At 41.6% G+C, this 26,227-nt stretch overlaps 1 protein-coding gene across 4 annotated transcripts in view; it reads right to left on the reverse strand.

Moving 5' to 3' along the window:
- Positions 1 to 26,227, reverse strand: part of LOC140209874 (protein unc-13 homolog C-like) — a 923,018-nt gene that overhangs the window by 773,538 nt on the left and 123,253 nt on the right. For all 4 annotated transcript variants that reach the window (XM_072278476.1, XM_072278475.1, XM_072278477.1 and 1 more), the window contains one exon: positions 2,368 to 2,491. In XM_072278476.1, coding sequence (XP_072134577.1) covers positions 2,368 to 2,491 — 124 coding nt within the window. The remainder of the gene's footprint in view (positions 1 to 2,367; positions 2,492 to 26,227) is intronic.

Raw genomic sequence — 26,227 nt, forward strand, 5'->3', positions numbered from 1 at the left:
ATGGCTACCACAAGAGGGTTTAAGGTGCTTGGGAGTAGATACAGAGGAGATGTCAGGGGTAAGTCTTTTTACGCAGAGAGTCGTGAGTGCGTGGAATGGGCTGCCAGCAACGGTGGTGGAGGCTGATATGATAGGGTCTTTTAAGAGACTCCTGGAAAGTTACATGGAGCTTAGAAAAATAGAGGGCTATGGGTAACCCTAGTACTTTCTAAGGTAGGAACATGTTCGGCACAACTTTGTGGGCCGAAAGGCCTGTATTGTGCTGTAGATTTTCTGTCTTTCTATGTTTCTTCTGGGAAGACACTGGCTCTTCTTTCCTCTCCCAAATAGTCAAATTCTACCTTTTATTAAATTACCCTTGATCTTGATATCCCCTTCATACAAGGTGCATTTTCTGGGACAGAAACAATAACTTGCAGTATGGCAACACTGACCAGATATAACAAATGCCAGTTCTGGGTAAATGTATTCACTATTTAAGCATGTTGTGTAGTACTTGCAACTGTGAAACGACACTAGGGTCTGCCATCATCGTAGAGAATGGAAAGGAGGTGGTACGCATGAGAACATGTGGAAGACACTGAGATGACAGTCACTTGATACAGTTGGGCTGGGGCATGATGGCCGATTGGAACAATTAGCAATAATGAAATAATAATACAAAAACCAGCAACTCTGATAAGTTTGTGGACTCTAAGATCAAGTGGTCAATCCTCCACCTCAATGTTCAAAGGCCAAAATATTTGTAACTCTTTAAATCCCGTGGTATCCATGCAGGTGGAAAAGCATAGATTGAATACCCTTTACCAGCACAAGAAATACCCAATAGTAATTAGCAACAAAGCTTTGTGAAAAAATCACATTGTGTTGCACTTACACAGTTTATGCTCAATACCTAATCCTTTCAACATTTTGTGGAATGCAGTCACGCCAATTTTCTATCATATTTAAAACAGTATAAGTTTATACAAACTTCAAGCTCTGAAGCTCTGGGACCTGTGCGCCCCTTTCTTGTAATATTTCCTGTACTGAGGCATGATACCCCAAACTATTCCAAGTGGACTTTAACCACTGTGTCAGACAACAGCCGCAGTCTCCTCCCCTTAGTAATTCATCCGCTTTTAGTGACAACTTACCATTCAATTATTTTATACTTATCGACATCTGATTTAGAGTAGATTTTGGTTAATTGGGACATAATGGTACCAGTACGTTTAGCTGAAGTTTCACGGAAACAGTTAAACAAGAAAATTACCATTTAATTGAATAACAAATTACATAACTAAACAAAATACAGAACTACCAATATTACTCCAGTATTATAAAACTGTACCAGTTCCTAATAGTTATCATTAGAATAATTCATCCAGCTGCTGTGTTGTTTTGATTGACTGTAAATATGCAAAATCAGCGCTGACACCTAGTGCAGATAGTGGACTGCCCTCATACAATGTTTTCAATGATTGCCTTCTCCAGATCATCATTTTCATTTTAATCTTCAAGATTACTGTTGATACCTTCAAATTCTTCATAGTTCCTAACTTGAAGTAGTGAAATCATTTCATTTTCACTCAGCTGCTTCAGGCATCTCCAAGCCTGAATGCTTGAAACTTCAGTGACCAAAACAGTTCTGATTTGTCTTACTGCTTATTTCTCACTAACAGTGACAACAATCATTTGAACACACACAACAAGGCATATTTAAAAACTGTTCACTCTAAGGGTCACACAAGTACACTCAACTGATGCTAATTAGAAACTGTCCAGCAAGTCTCCTGTCCCAATTAAGCAGCAGTGTCCCAAATAAACAGACAGAATCCCAACTATTTTCTTGATGAGCTTTTGTTAAGAATTGTCCCAAATAAGCAACTGCCCTGATCACCCAATGTCCCAATTATAACTGGAATCCACCGTATTATGTTAGCAACTACTAGAATGAAGATAAATGGGAATAGAGATACTTTATTTAAATATTCACTATTGCAATTTTAAGAATAGTCGCTCAATACATTTTATTTCTGTAAAGTAAACCTTTGACAGATTTCTCCCACTAACCCCAAATACCTAGTCCCATTGTGCTTGCCAGTGGTGTTTATCTCATTCATTGAGATACAGCAGGACATTGATGTTTCCTTGCCAATGTATGGAAAGAGACCGTGTCCTGGGATTGAAGATTCCTACCCTCCTAAACAAATACCACTCTAGCTCTACGCATAGTGGTAGGTCCTGCTAGCAGGAGAGGGACTATTGAGAAATATAAAGTGTAATATCCAGTGATGATAACTATATGTTTCCAAGAAAAGGCTCAAGCAAGCACTGAGCCGAATTTATTTTATCTAGAATGGAAATAAAACCATGCTTACTTACCAGCAGGCAGTTCAAAGTAAATATCCAATAGAATTTCATGAAACGTTGGATTTTTTGCGTCACAAATTTCACCCCCATTTGTCAGAACTTCAGAATTCAAATTCCACCAATTTCCAGCTCCTTCCTGATAAAAATGTGCAAAAAAAAAGCTATACAAACCAGTGGATTTTTGCCAAGTTTTTGAATAAAATACATTTTGAGAAGAGAACCAGAATAAAGCGGACACAATAAATTGCTGCAAATATTCAAATTATTAAGTGCACACTTTATCTCAGTAGTACATATCTACAAGTATTTACTCTCTGTCATTCTGGATGCTTAAAAAGCATCTTTACGTACATCATATGTAAAGTTACAAAGTCATCAGTAGTTCAAAAATTAGGAGGGTGTGGTGCAGTTTTACATGGCGCTAGTGAGGCCACACTAAGAGTATTGTGTTTAGTTTTGATCATCCTACATCTAGAAAGATATTATTAAATTATATTGACTACAGAAAAGATTTACAAGTATTTGCCAGGACTTGAGTGACTGAGTTAAAGGGTGATGTTGGACTGGTTAGGACTATTCGTTAGAATATAAGAAACCAGGAAGTGATCACTTAGAGGTATAGAGCAAATGTGGTCTCTGTTCCATGGGAACCAGGAACTAGAGGACATAGGTTTAAATTGATAGGAACTTGGACAATTTTTAAGTATAAACACAAAAAATGGTATATATGTGGAATGTACTGCGAGAGGAAGTATCTGTCGGGTACAAAAATGACTTTTAAAAGACAGTTGTACAGGAGAGGAAAAGTTTAGGAGATTATTGGCCAAATTCTGGAAAATAATACTAGCTTAGACGAGCAGCTTTGTCAGCACAAACCATTTAGGCTGAAGGGCTCTCTGACTTTATATTTTATTGAGAGAAAGTTCATATTTTATTTCACTGATGCTTGCTTTGGACAATGAAAACAAATGGTATCTTCTCTTGTGCTGGAAGTGCATAGCATGGCGGTTTTCTTACTTTATATTACTATCAAACCAGAAGATCTACTCTGGTTCAATGGGGAAGGCAAAAGTTTTTGCCAGAAGCAGCACCAGTCATTCCTAGAAATGTTCCAACTTAACAAAGCTGCAGAGGATGAAAAGTTCAAACAGACAAAAATTGCAACTACCAGGCGTTCTTACAACCAAGTTGTGCACATTATTGACTTGTAAATGTAATCATTTGTCATCCTCCAACAGTAGATCTATATCCTGGCAACACCTCACCACCACCCAACAGCACTGCAGGAGCACCTTCACCTGAAGGACTGCAGCAGTTCTGAGTTCCTCCAACATTTTGTGTGTTGCTTTCTCAGGGGCTACTTCCTGAGGAGACTGAGGTCCTTTGGAGTATGCAGGCTTCTCCTTCACATGCTCTACCAGTCTGTTGTCACCACTACAAACTTCTATGCAGTGGTCTGCTGGGGCAATGGCATCAACAAGGGTGATGCCAACAGGCTCAATAAACTGATTAGAAAGGCTGGCTCTGCTATAGGAGTCAAACTGGACACACTGGATGCATGGGAGAATAAAGGATCCTATGGAAAATCCTGACAATTGTGGACAATATTCATCACCCTCTGCATGCCACCCTGGCTGAACAAAGGAGCACTTTTAGTCACAGACCAAGACAACTGCACTGCTCCAAAGTCATTCTTACCCTCAGCCATTACGCTCTATAATGAGTCGACTTGTAGCTAGGGAATTGATGACCCCCTCCTGTTAGACTGTTAACTCGTTTTTTATTCTTACTTCTCTTCTAATATCTATATATTGTATATCTGTGCACTTGTAATGCTACTTTGACACTGTAATTTCCTTTGGATTCAATAAAGTATCGATTAGGTATGTGCAATAAATGCTTGCCTTATCAGTAACATCCAAACCTCAAGGATATATTAAACAAGAACAAGCTAAAGCACAGCTTTATAATTGCAATAAGATCTTTTATCCACAAGGAAATCAAAAGTTGCAGGAATGGGTAGGAAATAGAAGCAGAGAACAAGATCAGATCATTATACAAGAAGAACATGGAACAGCAAAACACAGTTCATGCTTTTCAGCCGACAGTGTTATGCCAAATTAATTAAACCAATTACTCATAGTTGATCTAACTCCTCTTATCTGCACATATCCTTCCCTTCTCTGCATCTTCCTGTGCATATAAAAGAATCTATTAGAATATCCCTATGCTGTAGGCTTCTCAACACTGTGTAAAAAAAACACTTGCCTCACACATATCCTTTGTACTTAACCTACCTCACTTTAAACATGTACACTCTAGTATTAGACATTGCAATCCCTGGAAAAAGATGCTGGCTATCTGCTCCATCCTAAGTCTTGAATAATTTCATAAACTTCTATTAATTGTCCCCTTAGTCTCCATTACTCTCAAGAAAGCTCCTGTCCTCATCGCACAGATCCTCCAAACCAGGCAGCATTCTGGTAATCCTCCTACACAACCTCCAAAGAGTCTCCATATCCTTCTGTTAACAGAGCTACCAGGATTGATGTGCCCCAGTCAGAGTCTTATAAAGCTGTAACATAACCTCTTGGCTCAAATTCACCTCATAAGGATCAGATTTAATATCACTGGTATACGTCGTGAAATATTTTGCTTTGCAGCAGCAGTACATTGCAATACATAATTTTAAAAACTATTAAATACAGCAAGAAATTGTATATAAACTCCCCGAGCCTAGACCACGCCGCCCATCAACTCACTCTGGGCCCAAATTCTGTCATCCAACCCAAAGCCACTCTCAAGCTCTTCAGATCAGCTCGGAACCCATCCTCGCTCCTGGGACAACTGAGTGAGCACCAATTGTTCTCTATCAGGGCCCCAACATCTCCTCTCAGCACCCAGAGCAATCCAGCCTCGCTCCCAGACCAGTCATATAGGCAGCATTCCTCCAGCTGCAACAATTCTCTGTAACATCATTTCGGCTCATCCTCGCCTCGCCATCGCGCGCCCCTTCACTGCTTGCATCAATAATTTAACACACTTTACCTCAGAAAAAGTATTTTTAGTGATGTTTTTCAGTCGGATTTCTTAGCTTTTTGACTACCAGAAGATGCTGCACCCATACAGTGCCACCATCTTAACTGGAAGCCATTTGTTTGATTTTTTTTCTTTCTCTTGCACATTGAGAGTTGGCCTTTTATTTTTGTTCACATTTTTTTTCATCAATTAGGTTATTTCAGGTTTCTTGCTTTGCGGCTACCTGTGAGCAAGCAAATCTCAAAGTTTTATAATTTTCACATTATTTGTTGATAAATGATTGTTGAATATTAAATATATACAAAGACTTGGACACCACAGTTGCATGTGGAAAAGAATTCCACAGATTCACCACTCTGGCTGAAGAAATTCCTCATCTCTTTTCTAAATGGATGCCCCTCTATTCTGAGGCTGTGTCCCCTGGTCTTAAGACTCTCCCACCACAGGAAACATCCTTCCATATTTAGATAGATATATAAATAAATATAAAATAATTAAATTAAGTGTGGTGCAAAAATAGAAAAAAATGTGAGGTAGTGTACATGGGTTCAGTGTCCATTCAGAAATCTGATGGCAGTGGGAAAGAAGCTGCTCTGAAAATGTTGAATCTGTGGCTTCAGACTCCTGTACCTCCTCCTTGATGGTAGCAATAAGAAGAGAGCATTTCCTGGGTGACAGGGATCCTTATTGACAGGCGCTGCTTGATTCTGGCGCTAGCTAGGTTTACAGTTTTCTGCAGCTTTTTATGAGGATACACAGTGGTCCCTCCATACAGACGGTGATGCAACCAGTTAGAATGCACGATGGTACATTTGTAGAAATTTGTAAGAGTCCCCACAAAATCCTAATGAAATATAGCCGCTGTTGTACTTTCTATGTAATTGTATCAATATGGTAGGCCTCGGATAGATCTTCAGAGATGTTGACTTCAGAGAACTTGAAACTACTCACCTTTTTCATTGCTGATCCCTCTGTAAGGACTGGTGTGTGTTCCCTCAACTTGCCCTTTCTAAAGTCCACAATCAATTCCTTGGTCTTACCGATGCTGAGTGCAAAACTGTTGTTGCGGCACTACTCAACTAACTGATCTCACTCCTGTATATCTCACTACTGGAAATCAGGAAAATCGTTAGCCACAACATCGAAGGCTTCAGCCACAGTAATGCAGAAATCGTGGCAAACTTAAAACCGGACATCTTGTGCATACAAGAAACTCATAGGCTGAACAACCAACCCTATGTGCCAAGAATGCACTTGGCTGTTGACACCCCTAGCCAAACTTATGGAAGTGCAATCTTTGTTAAAGAGAAAGCTACGGTAACAAGCACAGCAAACATCCAAGCTGGTTCAATGGAACTTCTGAAAGCTGAAACAAAATAGATAAATATCATCTCGATCTACAAACCCCCTAATGAATCATTCATGTGGTCACCTAACCTAGATCTCCAGGACAAAATATACCTCATTATTGGTAATTTTAATAGTCATAGCACTGACTGGGGATATGAAGATGACAATGCAAATGGCGAAGTTGTTGTATCATGGGCTCTAAACAGCCTTGAGCTACTATACGAGTCAAAGGACACGCCTATCTTCACAGGTGCCAGATGGAAGAAAGGATACAACCCAGACCTTGCCTTTGTTACCTCAGCAAGCTCCAACCTCTTCACACGAACAGTCCTCCAAGATATACCCAAATCCCAATATCGTCCAGTCCAGGTAGAATCCCTTCCAGTGCTGAGACCTGTACCATCAAAGTACCTACCAAGATTTAACCTGAGAAAAGCGAATTGGACATCTTTCGCAGAATCCCTTGATCAACCTATCGATACTATACCGCCAAAACCTGATCATTTTGATGAATTTGTCTAACTAATCTGGAAAGTAGCACAGCAGTACATACCCAGAGGCTGCAGAACCAAATATATTCAGGGATTGACTAGTGATGTCAAGCAAAGTTATGATGAGTATGTCAACTTATATGACCAAGACCCATTTGGTCAAGACACAATTGAAATGGGAGAGTCAGTTCTGTCCCTACTGAGCCAAGAGAGACAACAATGTTGGCAGGAACTGATAAAAAACACAGACATGACCAAGAGCAATAAGAAGGCATGGGCAACTGTTTGGAAACTGAACTCAGACAATAGACCACCACAGAGAATTGCTGCCCTAACACCCAATCAGGTTGCCCACTAACTGATACTAAATGGTTGACCAAATAACAAGGAATGGATGCAAAAGAAAAAGCAACATCAGGAGATGGAGTCAGCTCTCTCAAATGGGAATAACAACTTCCCACCTCTCAACCTAGAAGAATTAAAGGATGAAGTATCACAGCTAAAATCCAACAAAGCTGCTGGCATAGATGGGATTCTTAATGAATTCCTTAAACATCTTGAACCTAAAGCACTCCACTGGCTTCTGTCCCTTTTTAACTGTTGCCTATTAAAGATACCTTAAAAAGTGGAGAAGAGCCAAAGTTGTTGCTCTCCTAAAACCCAATAAAGATTCCAACATTCCTAAAAACTACAGACCGATTTCCTTGCTCAGCACCCTCTATAAACTCTACGAGAGACTCATACTGAAAAGAATATCCCCCTTAGTCGAAGATCTTCTAACACCAGACCAAGCCTGGTTCAGGCCAGGCCATTTTTGCTGCAGTCAAGTCCTGAACTTAACCCAGTATATTGAGGATGGCTTTGAAATGCGACAAATTACAGGGGCAGTATTCATTGACTTAACAGCAGCATACGACACTGTGGATCACAGAGGCCTTTGACTGAAATTATCCAAAATGTAAAAGAACGAAACCACAGTCAAAGTAATAAGAAGCCTCCTAGAAAATCACAGACTTTATGTAGAAATGAATGGAATTAAGAGTAGGTGGCGTCCACAAAAGAACAGACTACCACAGGGATCATAGTCATAGTCACACTCATACTTCATTGATCCTGGGGGAAATCTGTCCTGGCACCTCTACTATTTAATGTCTACACAACCAACCAACCTTTCCTAACTCACGCAGGTTTATCTATGCAGACGACCTATGCATAGCAACACAAGCTAACTCCTTCCAAGAAGTTGAAGTACGACTTACAGCAGTCCTCGAAGTAATGAAGCAGTATTATGAAAAATGGTCTCTGAACTCAAATCCATCAAAAACTCATGAGTGTGCATTCCGCCTGAGGAATCAAGAAGCAGCTCGGAAATTCAAGATCTTCTGGTGTGGGAAGGAACTCAAACACCATCCTACTCCAATTTACCTGGGCGTGACACTGGATAGGACGCTCTCATTTGCCATCCACATCCAAAAACTCCGAGGGAAAGTTGGCTCTCATAATCCTCTCTTGAAAAAATTAGCAGACATGAAATGGGGAGCTAATGCTCACACACTTAGATCAACTGCCCTAGCACTCTGCTATGCACATGCAGAATACTGTGCACCTGTGTGGGGAAGATCAGCCCATACAAAGAAAATAGACCTGTTGCTTAATGAAGCCTGCAGAATAATCATGGCACACTGTGCCCCACACCCACTAACATCATTCACAGACTTGCAGGCACTGCTCCCCCAGAGATCTGAAAACATAATGCAACAAAAATTGAAAAAGATAAACAGAACTCGGATCCACGGCACCCACTACATCATCATTTGCCAGTTTCCAACCACCTAAAATCGAGGAAAAGCTTTGCTACAGTGGAGGAACTACCGCACAGAACATCCCCCGTCATGGACCCCGTGACGGGGATAAAGAACCAGCAGAGATGGAAAACACTTTGGAGTCTCATATTGCTAACAACTAATAATATTTATTAGTAACTACGCAATACAGTAATATAAATGTAAATAAATCAAACAGGTTAGCAATGATTATATATAAAAGTAAGTGTGGAATAGGTATGTATGATAACCAAGCTTCTTTAAGTCTAGGGGTAAAAAGATACAGTCTTACGATGTCAAGTAAAGTTCAATTCAGTTCATGGTATTTAGTTGAGTAGTGATGGGGGAGGGGGAGGGGGAGGGGGAGGGGGAGGGGAGGGGGAGGGGGAGGGGGAGGGGGAGGGGGAGGGGGAGAGAGAGAGAGAGAGAGAGTGTGTGTGTGTGTGTGTGTGTGTGTGAGAGTGAGAGAGTGAGAGTTTTCAGGTGAGCTGATGCCGTTGATCTTCTCATCGTCCTCCGAAATCCTTTACAAGTCACCGACCGTGACTTTAACCAGAGGGACCGGTCTTCTGTGGTGGAGCTATCAGCCAGGTGAGGGTGGACACATAGACAACTCCCCACCAGTCAACCCCCTCTTCACCAATGGAATAGCAATTTGGATCGATCCGCCTGATCGATCCTCCAAAATCCACTTTCTCTGCGGGCACAACAATGCTCCTTCAGTGTCCAGATCATGTGTCCTGAGGTCTGTATCATCTGACCTCCCATTTATTTCACCAGGCTGAGCATCACCTGTCATTCAAAAAAGTCCCTCCCTCCTTTGTCTGTAAAGGAGTGCAAGCAAGCAACATGTCCTTGAAAGTAACATCAACAACCAGCCTTTGGTCACCATAGCAACCTTCGAGCTGCTCAGTGCTGTCCCTAACTCCAAACTCAGTAAAAATCCAAAGTTACTTCCAATGCCTTAAAGTGACAGTCCAACCGTTAATCTTCGTCTCTCTCTCTCTTTTCAAAACAAACCATCAATGATAAATGTCTCTCTCCAAACAGTTAATAGGGGCACTCCTGGATCCCCTCACACCCCAAACATACAGGATTGACCTCTGGCAACAAACAGAAGCCAGAACCCCACCAAACAATACAATGCAAGACCCCCCCGAAGTGTTACCAGATGGGGCACTGCTTGACAAACAGAAGTGGTGCACTCTCAACAGAGCGAGAGCAGGAGTTTGTAGGATGGGAAGCAATATGATGAAGTGGGGTTTAAAGACCAGCGAATCCTGTGAGGGTGCAGAACATTGAACACGTTCTGCGCAACTGCCCACTCTCACCTGATTTAGCTGACGCTGACCTGCTCAACATCAACCAAACAACACTAGAGTGGCTGGCTGTCTGGTGTGACAAGCTATGAAGATGCCCCCTGTATACAACCTCATCAACATCTGAAATTCTGCCAATGATAGTTACGTCACTGGAAAATTTACAGATGGCATTTCAGCTGTGCCTAACCACAAATTCATTGGTGTAGACAGAGTAAAGCAGTGGGCTAAGCACATATCCTTGAGGTACTTCAGTGTTGGTTGTCAGTGAGGAGACGTTACTTCTGATCTGCAGCTGACTCCGGTCTCCCGATGAAGTCGTCAAGGACACAGCTGCAGAGGGAAGTACAGAAGCCAAGGTTTTGGAGCTTGATTAGTACTGAGGGTATGCTTGTGTTGAACACTGATCTGTAATGAATAAACAGCAGCCTACCAGAGGCATTGCTATTGTACAGGTGATCCAAAGCTGAGTGGAGAGACAGCGAGATTGCATTAGCTGTTGACCTATTGCAGCAGGCAAATTGCAATGGGTCCAAACCCTTGCTTGATTCTGGCCATGACCAACCTCTCAAAGTAATTCATCACAGTAGATGTGACTGCAACTCAGTGATAGCCATTGAGGCAGCTCACCCTACCACTTCTTGGGCACTGGTATGATAGTTGTCCTTTCGAAGCAGGTGAGAGATTGAAGATGTACTTGAATACTCCCATTGGTTGGTTGGCACAGGCTTTCAGTGCCCTACAAAGTACACCCTCATGAAAAATGTTCTGATATCAGCTTCCAAATCAGATTATAGGGTCACCAGATGCTGCAGGGATTCGCACAGGTGTTGTTTTATTCTCCTTTTCAAAGCATGCATGAAAAGCAGTTTGCTCTTCTGGGAGTGATGCATCACAGCTTTCCGTGACCTTAGATTTTGCCCTGTCGGAAGTAATGACCTGTAAACCCTGCCAGAGCTGAAGTGCATCCAATTCCATCTCTAACTTCAATCAGAATTTTTTTTTCATTCTTAATATAACCTTCTGTAGGTCATACCTGGACAACTTGTATAGCTCTGGATCACAGATCTTGCCTTCAGCAGACTATAAATCTCTTTGTTCACCCACTGCTTTTGGTTTGGGCATGTCTGGTATGTTATTGAAGGCACATACTGATCCACACAGGTCATGATAACATTGGTGACAACTATGACATATTCAATCAGACTCAAAGATGAATCTCTGAATATTGTCCTGTTCACCAACTCAGGTGCAGTCCTGCAGGTGCTCCTCCACCTCCCTTGCACAAACTTTTTTGGTCCTGCTGCCCAGCGTCCATGGATTTTGAGGATCAATAGCTTTCTTAAACATCTGAAAACGATGTTGCTTACTGAAGTACCTGTGGCTATGACTGTGTATTCCAGCTGTAGTAGTCCTAAAAGGGAATATTTGATGATTCCCATCAGAGCTGTATGCAAGGAGCCCCACTTATCGATGCCATCTGAAAGTTCAAAGTATACTTATTATCAAAGTATGCATACTAAATACAACCATGAGATTCATCTCCTTACAGGCAGCCACAAAGCAAACAAACCCAAAAGAACCCATAAAAAAGACCATCATACAGCCAATGTGTTAAAAAAAATTGTGCAAAAGTAAGCAAATAACATTCAATACCAAAATTTCACAAAACTGAGTTCATAGCCATGAAGCCAGTCCAGAAGCCCATTCGTTGCAGGCCACTGCCTCAGTTCAGCACAGAGATGAGTAAACCTCAACCAAGCAGCAAGCTGAACACTGGCCCAAACCTTGCCTCCAGCTCCGAGACATCCTGACCTTTTCAATCTGGCCTGGTGCTTAAATCAACCAAACATCAAATTGGTCCTCACTGTCAAGCCTGAGCCCTACTGTCCTGACTCTGCCCCAGCTCAGTTAAGCTGCTTCGAATCAGCTCCAAGTCCACTCCACGCCTCAATTCGACCCACACACACCACACCTGTCCTGCACCTTCAAGTCTTCACACCACAAAAATGCCAGATCACACAGACGGTTCAAAAGCTCAACTCTGAAAGTAAAGTTACAGGCTATTGATTGAAGTATCTACTGGCAGAAAAAAATGATTAAAATATTTAGTAGTTTTGCTTGCCACCATAAAGGCATTACTGTGTTTCAACAGCACCATCTTAAACCAGAAGGCAAATCTCATCTAACAAAGTCAAGCACGTCATATGCCTTCTTTACCAACCTGTGTAGCCACATGTAGAGAGAGATGTACCTGAATCCAGAATGCCTCTGTTCATCAGCCTGTTAAGGATGCTGCTATTAACTATGTAATGGCAACTTCCTTTCTCTCCCTAAGCTTTTCCTTTATGTTGGATCTCACAAGGTGCAACACGTCACACTTGCCCAGATTTAACTCCATCTGTCACTTCACCCAATACTGCAACTAATCTATATCCTGCTACATCCTTCACCCATCTTTGCATTGCTTTCAAACTTACTGTACCACATTTTCATCTAGCTAAGATAGAAAGGTCATGGCCTAGGCCCCAATAATTTCATCTCCTGTTGCTCTCAATACCTGGGGCACATCCCATCAGATCCTGGGGATTTATCCACCTTAATTTTATTTTCCAAGAGACCTAATACTACTTCACTGTTAAGCTCAAAATGTCCTGGGATGTTAACAATGTTCCATTTCGAACTCACTATCTTCTTGATAAATACGAACATAAAATCTTTATTTAATATGCCATCCGCATTGTCTACCTCTCAGCACATTTCATCCTTTATCCTTGGAATGATTATACCCATCCCAAGTAATCCTCTTGCTCTTGATATAAATATAGACTGCTTTGACATTCCCATTAATCCGACTGAGGACTTTTTATTATCCCTTCCAGCTCTTTCCTCTGGCTCCCTTATCAAGCAAAATGGCTGACAGGCAGGAGGCAACAAGTGGGAATAAAAGGAGTCTTTTCTGGTTAGCTGCTGGTGACTAGTGGTGTTCCTCAGGGGTGAGCATTGGACCACTACTTTTCACATTGCTTGTCAATGATTTGGATAATTGAAGCCCTGCATGAGGGCCTCGGCCCAAAACGCTGACTGCACAGATGCTGCCCAGCCTGTTGAGTTCCTCCAGAATTTTGTGTGTTCCTTAGTTAATAGAATTGATGGCTTTGCGGTAAAGTTTGTGGATGCTATGAAGATAGGTGGAGGAATAGTTAGTGCTAAAGAAGCAATGCTATTGCAGCAGGGCTTAGAGAAATTGGAAAAATGGGCAAAAAATTGGCAGATGCAATACAGTACTGGGAAATGCATTTTGGTGAAAGGAATAACAGTGCAGACTATTATCTAAAAGGGGAGAAAGTTCAAACATCAGAGGGGAAGAGGGACCAAGGGAACTTCGTGCAAGACTTCCAGAAGGTTAATTTTCAGGTTGAATCTGTGGTAAAGAAGGCAAATGCTATGTTGGCATTTATTTAGAAACATAGAAAAACTACAGCACAAAACAGGCCCTTCGGCCCACAATGCTGTGCCAAGCACGTACTTACTTTAGTGATTACCTAGGGTTACCCATAGCCCTCTATTTTTCTAAGCTCCATGGACCTATCCAGGAGACTCTTAAAACACCCTATCGTATCTGCCTCCACCACCGTCGCCGGCAGCCAATTCCACGTGCTCACCACTCTGCGTAAAAAACTTATCTTTGACATCTGTACCTACTCCCCAGCACCTTAAAACTGTGCCCTCTCGTGTTTGCCATTTTAGCCCTGGGGAAAAAGCCTCTGATTACCCACAGAATCAATGCCTCTCATCATCTTACACACCTTTCAAGGGGAATAGTATATAAAAACAAGGAGATAATGCTGAAGCTTGGTAAGACAGCAGTCAGCCCTCACTTGGAGTTGTCAACAGTTCTGACCCCATATCTCAGAAATGATGTGATGTCATTAGAAAGAGTCCAGAAGAGGTTCAGGAGGACGATCCTGGGAATGAAGGGGTTAACATATGAGGAGTGTTTGGCAGCTTTGGGCTTGTACTCACTGGAATTTAGAAGAACATGGGGGATATCATTGAAACTTACTAAATGTTGAAAGGACAAAATAACATGGATGTGGAGAGGATGTTTCATATGGTGGGGGTATCCAGAACTAAAGGGCACAGCCTCAAAATTGAGGGGCCACCTTTTAGAACAGAAGTACGGAGAAATTTCTTTTAGACAGAGAGTAGAATGCCCTGCCACAGACTGTGGTGGAGGCCAAGTCAGTGGGTATATTTAAGGCAGAAGTTGATCATTTCCTGATCGGTTAGGGCATCAAAGGATATGGCGAGAAGGCAGGTATTTGAAGTTGAGTGGGATCCGGGATCAGCCATGATAGAATGCCAGAGCAGACTCAATGGGTTGAATGGCCTAATTCTGCACTTATGTCTTATGGTCTGAAGTGCCCTGTTCGATTCCATCTACCTCAGCCTTACATACGCTTCCCTTCTTCATGACTAAATTAACTACCTCTCTCACCATCCAAGGTTTCTGCATCTTGTTATCCTTGTTCTTCCTTCTAACTGGAATAAACCAGTCCTGAACTCCATGCAGTTGGACTTTAAACAACATCCATATGAACTCTACCCAATTTACTCTCCATAGCTCCTGTGTGACACCATCAATTTGCCCATCCCCAATTAAATCCTTCCATGGAAGGCCCATTCCTATCCTTATTCAAAGCTATCTTAAAGCTTAAGGAGAAGTAATCACTGATTCCCAATTGTGCACTCACTGGAAGTTAAGTCACCTAGTCAGGGTCATTCCCCAGTACAATATCCAATGTAATGCCTTGGACACATCTAAAAACTCTGCACCATCTGAACCTTTTGTATTAAGGAGTTCCCAGCCTTTGTTAGGGAAGTTGAAGTCACCCACACTGACAAGCCTGTTGTTTTTTGCTCCTTTCTATTTTTTGATTCAGATTCCCAATGGTATTCAGGGGTCTATATTATATACCCAGAGCGATAGCACTTTTCTTATTTGAGAGTTCATATGGGCCCAGTCCTCCATTTCTTCTTCTATGAGTGTATCTGCAATGTAATAATATTTATAGAGCACTTTTCATAACATGAAAACGAAATCAAATAAAAATAACACAAAAATAAAAGCCAACAGATGATAGTTAAAAACAAGGTGAAATAAATAGTTTGCATTTTTAAACACTCTCCCTGGACCTCCTGTCCCATGATCCTCTCATATCTCTTTTGCTAATCACCTGTCCAGCTCTTGGCTCCATCTCTCCCCCTCCTGTCTTCTCCTATCATTTCAGATCTCCCCCTCCCCTCCCACTTTCAAATCTCTTACTAGCTCTTCTTTCAGTTAGTCCTGACGAAGGGACTCGGCCCAAAATGTCCACTGTACCTCTTCCTAGAGATGCTGCCTGGCCTGCTGCGTTCACTAGCAACTTTGATGTGTGTTGCTTAAATTCACTTGGTCCATTTTTGACATCTCCCTCCCCTTTCTTGATCTCTTTCTCCATCTCTGGAGAAAACTGATATCTTTTATGAAGGTACTGATGCCACTATGGGGTTATTATATTCTTGAAAAAAGCTGTATCTAACATATTTACCATTCACTGTATAACTCACAGATAGCATCTTGTTTTAAAATATCTAAGGTAGTTGGCTGAATAAATCATTAAATGCAGTTATTACAGCTATAAATAAAATCAAGCCCCATGCTCTCAATACTTGACTATTTTGAGAGTTTTTTTTATTGAAAATGAACTGTTTGAATGCTTGTATTGCACACAGAATTCAGGTGGCTCTCAAAACAAAACTTCCTGAGACATTTCTATGCACTTTTTAGAAACTGATAAAATTCTTTGAAGACTTGAATGTTTCATTCAGGAATCAACTCAAGAATATGAGGCTTGACATTGCTTATTCGCCAAAATTATTCACAATGTTTAATGAAAACGATCTTCAAATGCAAGGAAATTAAGTGAATCTTATCGAAGTCAAATCAATCGTCTCCAGATTTTTGTCCAAATTAACCCTATTTAAGTGCAGCGTTGGTAGTCCTAACCTTTTCCAATTTTCAAGCCTCTCTGAGTTGGAAGAGGATGTAAGAATACCAGATAATGATTTTCAAGTATACTATGCCCACTTTAGTAATCTCTATAAAGACATGTCAAGATCTTCAGGATCTTCTCTCAATCCAAATTCCAGATTGGATTATAAATCCAATCCCGAACATTTATAATAAGGAATTAATAGGAAGGATGGAGTTAGAACTGATCTCGCTGCAAAATGACTTTGAGCTGAAGCAAAGGTTCAAAAAAAAAAACAAAAATCAGATCAAGATTTCTGTTTGCAGAAAGGTCTCTGAACATATCCTGCACTGTGGGAAAAGATCAAGATGGACGGAAAGGGAAAGAAGAGCAATGGTATGGTCTGGGAGCAAAGTGTGCGTAAATCAAATAAAAAATTGAAAACCACTGAAATAGATTTCATTCTTTGCTACAACCTTTGAGTTCTGAATCAGAATTACTCGTAAATTTTGACATGATTGCCATTGTTTTACAAAGTTGGCTATTGAGGTTACCAATATATGTAGCTATACTCTCACTAATGAAAGTATTTCATTGATAAAAAGATATTGGAAAGGCCTCACAATTTGCGCAGATGTTAGACTGAGGACATTAGAGATCGGGCCAGGGTTCAATAGGCAGTTTATAATTGAGAATAATATACTTGATTTGCTGTTATTCTCTGCAATAATCTTGGGATAATGGGCTCTTCCTCCACAGTATATAGCAGTATCAAAGAAGGTAGTTTTCCTTGAAAATATTACTGTAGACTTCTAGCCCAGTTTCTTCCATTTTCTCTCAGCTACTCTACACAATCTTTTGAGTTTGACGACAGGATATTTTCACCATGGCGGCAATTTACTCAGTGAGCTCTTTTTAACCCTAAGTGGGCCCTCTGTGCTTAATATATTTACGTTATTGTTGAAAGAATCAATCATTTCATTTACTGAGCAGCGTAGGTCACATAGGTCAGATAAACTAGCCAATTCAGAGAATTTAAGTTGTGTTGCAGCATTGAGAAACTAATTTCTTATGTGATCTTCATTACTGACTACAGGGCATCAAAAACTAAACAAAAATGATCAGAGATAGTGGTAACAGACAGAGACTTTTGTCATCACCAAGTCAAATGTATTTTCAGGTCAATGGGTGGACTCAGTGACTGGTAATGCAAACTTTCCCCCTCTTTTAATTCACTCCCTATCTCTCCCAAAACATTGAAACCCTGGAACATTAGGCAGCCAGCCTTGACGTTCTCTCAAACAAGTCGCTGTAATTGTCAAAACACCCTAATTCCATGTGCTGTTCCATGTTCAAAGTTCATCATCCTAACTCATTGCATTGAAATACACACAACTCAATCCATCTTGTCACATTGGTTATATCCACTATCTGGTGCTCATCTTTCCTTACACCACCACCAAATCAAGGATTTCCTCACAAACTTGCAAGAAATCTATACACTACTAAAACTCTCACGCTCTGTCTGTTTGTCACCTCCAATTAGCACAAACGGTGCATTACAGCGGCACTTTTTTTGGCTAAATCGAATTAAAATGCGCTACCTTACATAATGCAGGCAAAGTTCAGGGTTATATATTCGTATAAAATTGCTCATTCGCCAAAATCAACAGACTGGCTTTCACCCGAGACCCGATCAGCCATCACGGAAATCGGGACGCGACAGCCCGACGCATGCGCAGGGCCAGCCTCAGCAGCAACACCTACCGGAGCAAAAGGGCAGGGCAGCTCTATTTCAAGGGGTCACATTCTGCTGATCACCATCAGCATGAGCAGGATTAGAATAGACATAACTGCCACCCATCAATAAGAGATAATTAAATCTTATTGTAAGGACGTACTTCGAGACACCCATAAAACCCTTTGCTGCAGTCAACGAACAGCAGTGACTATATCACATCCATTTAGGAGAGCACCAACCACATCATAAAGAATAATCAGCATCCTTTGGTGTTAGTGCTTCGTATCTTCTAACCAGCATTAGGGTAAAAAAAAAATGGTCAGCCTAATTATGCCGCATGGGGGACATTATGGTCAAGAGATAACGCCAAACATTATCGGAAAGCAGCAAGGAGAGGGAGAGAACAAGAATCAGATGAGTAACACACATCAAAGTTGCTGGTGAACGCAGCAGGCCAGGCAGCATCTATAGGAAGAGGTACAGTCGACGTTTCTCGGCCCGAAACATCGACTGTACCTCTTCCTATAGATGCTGCCTGGCCTGCTGTGTTCACCAGCAACTTTGATGTGTGTTGCTTGAATTTCCAGCATCTGCAGAATTCCTCGTGTTTTAGAATCAGGTGAGGCCAGGGCTGCACGACTCCAGCATCAAAGAGTCAGGACAAAAAAAGATGAGAGAAGAAGAGACAGAGGAGGACAGGTATGCACGTCTCCAGGATCAGAGACAAACAACAAACAGCAGAACAGCTGAAGAGACGGGGGTTGAAAGGGGTGCACGTCTCCAGAATGACAACAAGAGGCACAAGGGTGGCAGATAAGCTAGAAATGATGCCATCAAAAGTGCACTTCGTTAAATGAGCAGCTATATTTGCTTTGCTACGCGTCGTTCTTCTTTAATAAACTGAGGTTTTCTACTTCAGTTTCCAAAGCAAAGCGATACCAATAGCATTCAGGAAAATTTAATGTTCATTCTGGTCACATCAGACTGCACTACCCTTCTCTCAAAGGGGTGTCCCAACAGGTCACCCCGTTGTCTAGTGGTCTATCAATTTCAAAAGAGAGGAACTGTTGTGGGAGAGAAAAATCAGGTACCTGCTATTTTATCTAATTTAGTAGAATTTAAATATTCTTGTTACTCTTTCAATTCTTAGTTTTTAAAAAATCTTCAATCTTTCTAAGTGTAGGCACATTCATATTTCTTTACAGATTTGACAGCTGGGAAAAGCTGCACATATGAATCAGCTGGCTATAATGAAAAAAAATCAGCTGATTCACAGACAAAAGTCATTTTGAACCACTCACATGATGCACCAGACCCCTCTACTGTGCAGGGTAGTTAGCATTTGATAGATTTAAGCAGCAAACAGATGCATATGAAGTGAAGTACAATTTTATGCCCTTACAGGTTAAGCAGTACAGAACACTCTGAAGCATTCTTGTACTAGAACTGGTTTCTCTGGTGTTAACTGGAAACACATTCATGAAGTATTACACGACATATTTGACATTCCAAAAAGTCACAGACACAAAATCAGATAGTAATGCCTCAGAAATAAAACTCAGCTCACTCTTCCTTGCTCCTAAGAGTTAAAAATTGTATTGTTATGACAAAGGTATTACCTAACTCGTGAGATGAGCAAAAGCTTATATGAACAATGATCATGAAAAAAGTTGTAAGATTTTACCCATCTTGGCCTTAAAAGCCTTGAGTGAAGATTCAAGTTCATAAGACTACCTACAGTCTCAGTACATACTGTGGTTAAAATTCATATGCTATTTGCTTCTGTTTCAGCCCTTGCCAAGAGTCTTGCTTTTCTTAAAAAATAATATGCCACATTCTTTTGGGATTTCACAATATCTCCTTCAATCTCCATGAGATCATTCACTTTAAGGAATATGTTAATTTATCTGATATTTGAACTGAATTGTTCATAAACTTAGTCATACCTGGCAATGTTTCCTGTTGGAGTAACGATGTTCCCCCAGTTAAACTTGGTGGATGCAAAAATCAACATTGCTGTCCCCAGACTCTGGGGCCTACTATACACCACATTTTGATCAGTCCAAGCAGACCCTTTGAAAGTTTTTGCAGGAAAACACAGCAAAATGAAATCAACTTAAGCGCTACAGTCTCAAAAATGTTAAAGCCAGTCATCAAACACATCACCGAGGATCTCACCTGGACTGTACATATTGGCTGTGTGATGAAGAAGCACAACAGCATCTCTTTCACCTCAGACAAATGATGTTTGGCATGAGTCCCCACATTCTCAGGACTTTCTACAGGGACACAATCCAGAGCATCTTGACTGGCTGTGTCACCACCTGGGTACAGGAACTGTATTGCCATTAATCGAAAGGCACTGCAGAGAGTGGTGTGGGCAGCCCAGCACATCTGTGAATGGGAACTGTCCTCTACTCAGGACAGTTACAGCAAGGGTGCAAAAAGCCCAGAGAATAATCAGGGACTCCAGTCACCCCAACCACAAACTGTTTTAGCTGCTTCCATCTGCCAAACAGAATTGCAGTATTAAGGCCAGAACCAACCATCTACAGGACAGCTTCTTCCACATATAGACTGTGCATACATGTGTACAAAATATCATAGTATTTGGGCAAATATCCTCTCATATTTCCCTTCCTTATTGCTTGTACATAGTAACGAAGATGCAACATAAGATTTCTACACCATGTTGTGAGATAAGTGCAAGAACTAAAATTCTAATTCTACTTCTTCAGCAATTATGAAGGAAAACCACCATCCTCAGTGTGCAGACTTTAAAAATTAATGAAAGCATTCAATCCAAAGATGCATTAATTTAAAAACTGACTAAAGCATTCAATCCAAAGATGCATTAATTTATTTCAAAGGTAGTACACTTCACCACTGCTCATGAACTTTTACGATCGTATGTTGAATATTCCAGGTGGTCTCCAACAGCTAAGAATGCTATCAAGCAGAAAGACCACATGATTCATCTGCACATTCAGTATTACAGTAAGAACATTTAATACTTTGGTTTAACACCATGCTATATTTTATTAAGCAACACACACACAAAATGCTGGAGGATCTCAGCAGGCCAGGCAACATCTATGGGAAAAAAGTACAGTCAACGTTTCAGGCCGAAACCCTTCAGCAGGACCGGAGCAAAAAAAGGAGTAGATTTGAAAGGTGGGGGGGAGGGGAGAGAGAAACGCTGGGAGATATGAAGCAAAGAGCTAGGAAGTTGTTTGGTAAGAGACAGAAGGCCATGGAAGAAAGAAAAGGGGGAAGGAGCACCAGATGGGAGGCGAAGTGCAGGCAAGGAGATAAGGTGAGAGAGGAAAAAGGGGATGGGAATTTGGTGACGGTGGGGAGCATTACCAGAAGTTTGAGAAATAGATGTTCATGCCATCAGGTTGGAGACTACCCAAACGCAATACAAGGTGTTGCTTCTCCAACCGAAGTGTAGCCTTATCCCGACAGTAGAGGGGGCCATGGATGAACAAATCAGAATGGGAATGTGAAGTGGAATTAAACGGGGTGGCCAATGGGAGATCCTGCTCCTTCTGACAGACAGAGCGTAGATACTCGACGAAGCGGTCTCCCAATCTATGTTGGGTCTTGCCGATATACAAGAGGCCACACCAGGAGCACCAAACACAGTATATGACCCCCGAACAGACTCACAGTTGAAGTCATCTCACCTGAAAGGACTGTTTGGGGCCCTGAATGGTAGGAGTTGTCAGGGCAGGTGTAGCACTTGTTCCACTTGCAAGGATAAGTGCCAGGAGGGAGGCCAGCAGGGTGGGAAGAATGAAAAAGGGAGACAAGTAGGGAGTGATCCCTACGGAAAGCCGAGAGTGGGGGGGGGGGGAGGGGGGAGGGAAATTCATGTTTGGTGGTGAAATCCAGTTGGAGGTGGTAGAGGTTTCGGGGAATTATGTGCTGGATGCGGAGGCTGGTGGGGTGGTAGGGGAAGACAAGAGGAACCCTACCCTTAGAAGCGTGGCGGAAGGATACGGTAAGAGTGTGAAATGGAAGAGATGGGGTTGAGGGCAGCATTGATGGTGGAGGAAGGGAAGCCCCTTTCTTTGAAAAAGGAGGACATCTCTTCGTTCTAGAATGAAAAGCCTCATCCTGAGAGTAGATGTGGCAGAGATGGAGGAATTGAGAGACGGGGATGACCCAACCACTTACCTCTGCCTACTGGAACTTGTCCTTACTCCAAATAATTTCTCCTTTGGGTCCTCCCACTTCCTTCAAACAAAAAGGGTAGCCAGCGACACTCACCTGGGTCCCAGCTATGCCTGCCTGTTTGTCGGCTACATGGAACAGTCTATGTTCCAAGCCTACACCGGTGACCATCCTACACTTTTCCTGCGCTACATCAATGACTGCACTGGTGCCGCTTCCTGCACCTGTGCTGAACTTGTCGATTTCATCCACTTTGCCTCCAACTTCCACCCGGCCTTCAAATTCACCTGGTCCATTTAAGACACTTCTCTTCCCTTTCTCAATCTCAATGTCTATCTCCAGAAACAGCTTATCCATGATGTCTATTATAAACCAACAGACACTCACAGCTAACTGGACTATACCTCGTCCCAGCCTGCTACTTGTAAAAAACATTCCCCCCCCATCATCATTTCCCATCCTATCATCCCTCTCTCCATGCCCACCCATCGCCTCCTTCTAGTGCTCCTCCCCCCTTTTCTTTCTTCCATGGTCTTCTGTCTCTTTCACCAATCAACTTCCTAGCTCTTTGGATCATCCCACCCCCTCCTAGTTTCACCTATGGCCTGGCATTTCTCTCTCCCCTCCACCACCTTGTAAATCTGCTCCTCAGCATTTTTTTCTCCAGTTCTACCAAAGGGTTTTGGCCTGAAACATCAACAGAACTTTTTTCCATAAATGCTGCCTGGCCTGCTGAGTTCCTCCAGCATTTTGTGTGCGTTGCTTGGATTTCCAGCATCTGCAGATTTTCTCTTGTCTATATTTTATTAACACAGATATGCAGTTGGGAATTTTATTTTCTGTATATCCGCTCAAAATGCCAATCTACACAAAATAAGTGTCCCTTTAATGACCTTATGCACATAATAATGTAAAGTTTCACTTGAGCAGTTCATTTTTAGTGTTTAAAATAAAAATTCAGTCGATTAATAATTGGCCTGTTGAATTAGCCAACAGAATTTGTCTTATTAATATCTTGGCCAAAAAGATGCCCTGGGGGCGGGGGGAGAAAAAGGGAAAGGCATAGCCATACTAGAGAGTTGAGGGGGCAGTGGGAGGGTGTTAGAAGTTTCAAGAAATAAGGAGAGAAAAGATGGGGGAAAACTGCAGTGTTTGTGTGCAGTATAAAGGAATTGTTGGCTACAATGCACATTTTTTTCATTCATGGGAAGACAGAAACTGATGGCGAGTAGCAGTCGTGAGTTTGACATTGTAGAAATTAATATCCAGGGCTTTCTCCCCCGAGTCAAGAAGATAACTTTCAATTAGCCAGCTAGCACACAACATTGGAGAAAGGGCAAGAGTACTTATGATGCCTTTCCTTAGGTGTTGTGTGAATACTTTTTTTTGCCTTGACTGGCTCCTCAGTGCAGAACTGTGTGAGTAAATGAACTAAAGTAAACTGGTTTGCTTATACAATTTCTAGCAAAGTTCATGCTGGTGTGAGCTGAATTATTGCTTCCTGGTATACCTTAAATTTGCATGGGTGCCGGTCAGTATTCATACAGGTGACTGAATTTTTCCATGGGAAAATAAGACAAGCTCTTACGTTTTTTTGTGTTTAACTGAATCATATCTAACCTATACCTGTTTATTTATGGGCAATGGCCTTCTCATCATTATTTCTATGCATTGTAGAGTTATATTGCTGTTAGGCTCCTGTACCTCCTTTCTGATGGGAGCAACAAGAGAGCATGGCCTGGGTGGTGGGGATCCCTTGATGATGAATGCTGCTTCCTCGTAGCAGTGCTCTTTGCAGATGTGCTCAATGGTACTCTCCAATGTGCATCTATTGAAGTTTGTCAACATTTTATATTACGTGCTGAATCTGCATTAACTTCTAAGAACATAGAGATGCTGTTGTGCCTTCTTTGTAATAGCTCTTATGTGCCGGTTCCAGGTGTGATCCTCTGTATGATATTAACATATAACAAAACCAGATAACAATTACAGCACGGAAACAGGCCACCTCGGCCCTTCTAGTCCGTGCCAAAGTCCTACTCTCACCTAGTCCCACCGACCTGCACTCGGTCCATAACCCTCCATTCCCTTCCTGTCCATATATCTATCCAATTTAGCTTTAAACGACAACATCGGACCTGCCTCAACCACTTCTGCTGGAAGCTCATTCCACACAGCCACCACTCTCTGAGTAACGAAGTTCCCCCTCATGTTACCACGAAACTTTTGCCCTTTAACTCTCAACTCATGTCCTCTTATTTGAATCTCCCCCACTCTCATTGGAAAAAGCCTATCCACGTCAACTCTATCAATCCCCCTCATAATTTTAAACACCTCTATCAAGTCCCCTCTCAACCTTCTACGCTCCAAAGAATAAAGACCTAACATGTTCAACCTTTCTCTGTAACTTAGGAGATGAAACCCAGGCAACATTTTAGTAAACCTCCTCTGTACTCTCTCAATTTTATTGACATCTTTCCTATAATTCAGTGACCAGAAAGGTACACAATACTCCAAATTTGGCCTTACCAATGCCTTATACAATTTCAACATTACATCCCAACTCCTATACTCAATGCTCTGATTTATAAAGGCCAGCATACCAAAAGCTTTCTTCACCACCCTATCCACATGAGATTCCTTCTTCAGGGAACTATGCACCATTATTCCTAGATCTCCCTGTTCTACAGCATTCTTCAATGCCCTACCATTTACCATGTATGTCTGATTTTGATTAGTCCTACCAAAATGTAGCACCTCACATTTTTCAGCATTAAACTCCATCTGCCATCTTTCAGACCACTCTTCTAACTGGCCTAAATCTCTCTGCAAGCTTTGAAAACCTATTTCATTATCCACAACGCCACCTATCTTGGTATCACCTACATACTTACTAATCCAATTAACCACCCCATAATCCGGATCATTAATATATATGACAAACAACATTGGACCCAGTACAGATCCCTGAGGCACACCGCTACACACCGTCCTCCAATCTGATACACAGTTATCCACCACTACTCTCTGGCGTCCCCCATCCAACCACTGCTGAATCCATTTTACTACTTCGATATTAATGCCTAACAATTGAACCTTCCTAACTAAACTTCCGTGTGGAACCTTGTCAAAGGCCTTACTGAAGTCCATATAGACAACATCCACTGCTTTACCCTTGTCAACTTTCTTAGTAACCTCATCAAAAAATTCAATAAGATTTATCAAACATGACCTTCCACGCACAAATCCATGTTGACTGTTCCTAATCAGACCCTGTCTATCCAGATAATTATATATACACCATCTCTAAGAATACTTTCCATCAATTTACCCACCACTGACGTCAAACTCACAGGCTGATAATTGCTAGGTTTACTCTTAGAACCCTTTTTAAATAATGGAACTACATAGGCAATACACCAATCCTCCAGCACCGTCCCTGTTTCTAATGACATTTGAAATATTTCTGTCAGAGCCCCTGCTATTTCCACACTAACTTCCCTCAACGTCCTAGGGAATATCTTGTCCAGATCCGGAGACTTATCCACTTTTATATTCCTTAAAAGCACCAGTACTTCCTCTTCTTTAGTCGTCATACTTTCCATAGCTACCCTTCTTGTTTCCTTTACCTTACACAATTCAATATCCTTCTCTTTCGTGAATACCAAAGAAAAGAAATTGTTCAAAATCTCCCTCATCTCTTTTGGCTCTGCACATAGCCATCCACTCTGATTCTCTAAGGGACCAATTTTATCCCTCACTATCCTTTTGCTATTAATATAACTGTAGAAACCCTTTGGATTTATTTTCACCTTACTTGCTAAAGCTGCCTCATATCTTCTTTTAGCTTTTCTAATTTCTTTCTTAAGATTCTTTTTAAATTCTTTGTATTCCTCGAGCACCTCATTAACTC

The sequence above is a fragment of the Mobula birostris genome, chromosome 14, assembly GCF_030028105.1.
Source record: "Mobula birostris isolate sMobBir1 chromosome 14, sMobBir1.hap1, whole genome shotgun sequence".
Classification (NCBI taxonomy): domain Eukaryota; kingdom Metazoa; phylum Chordata; class Chondrichthyes; order Myliobatiformes; family Myliobatidae; genus Mobula; species Mobula birostris.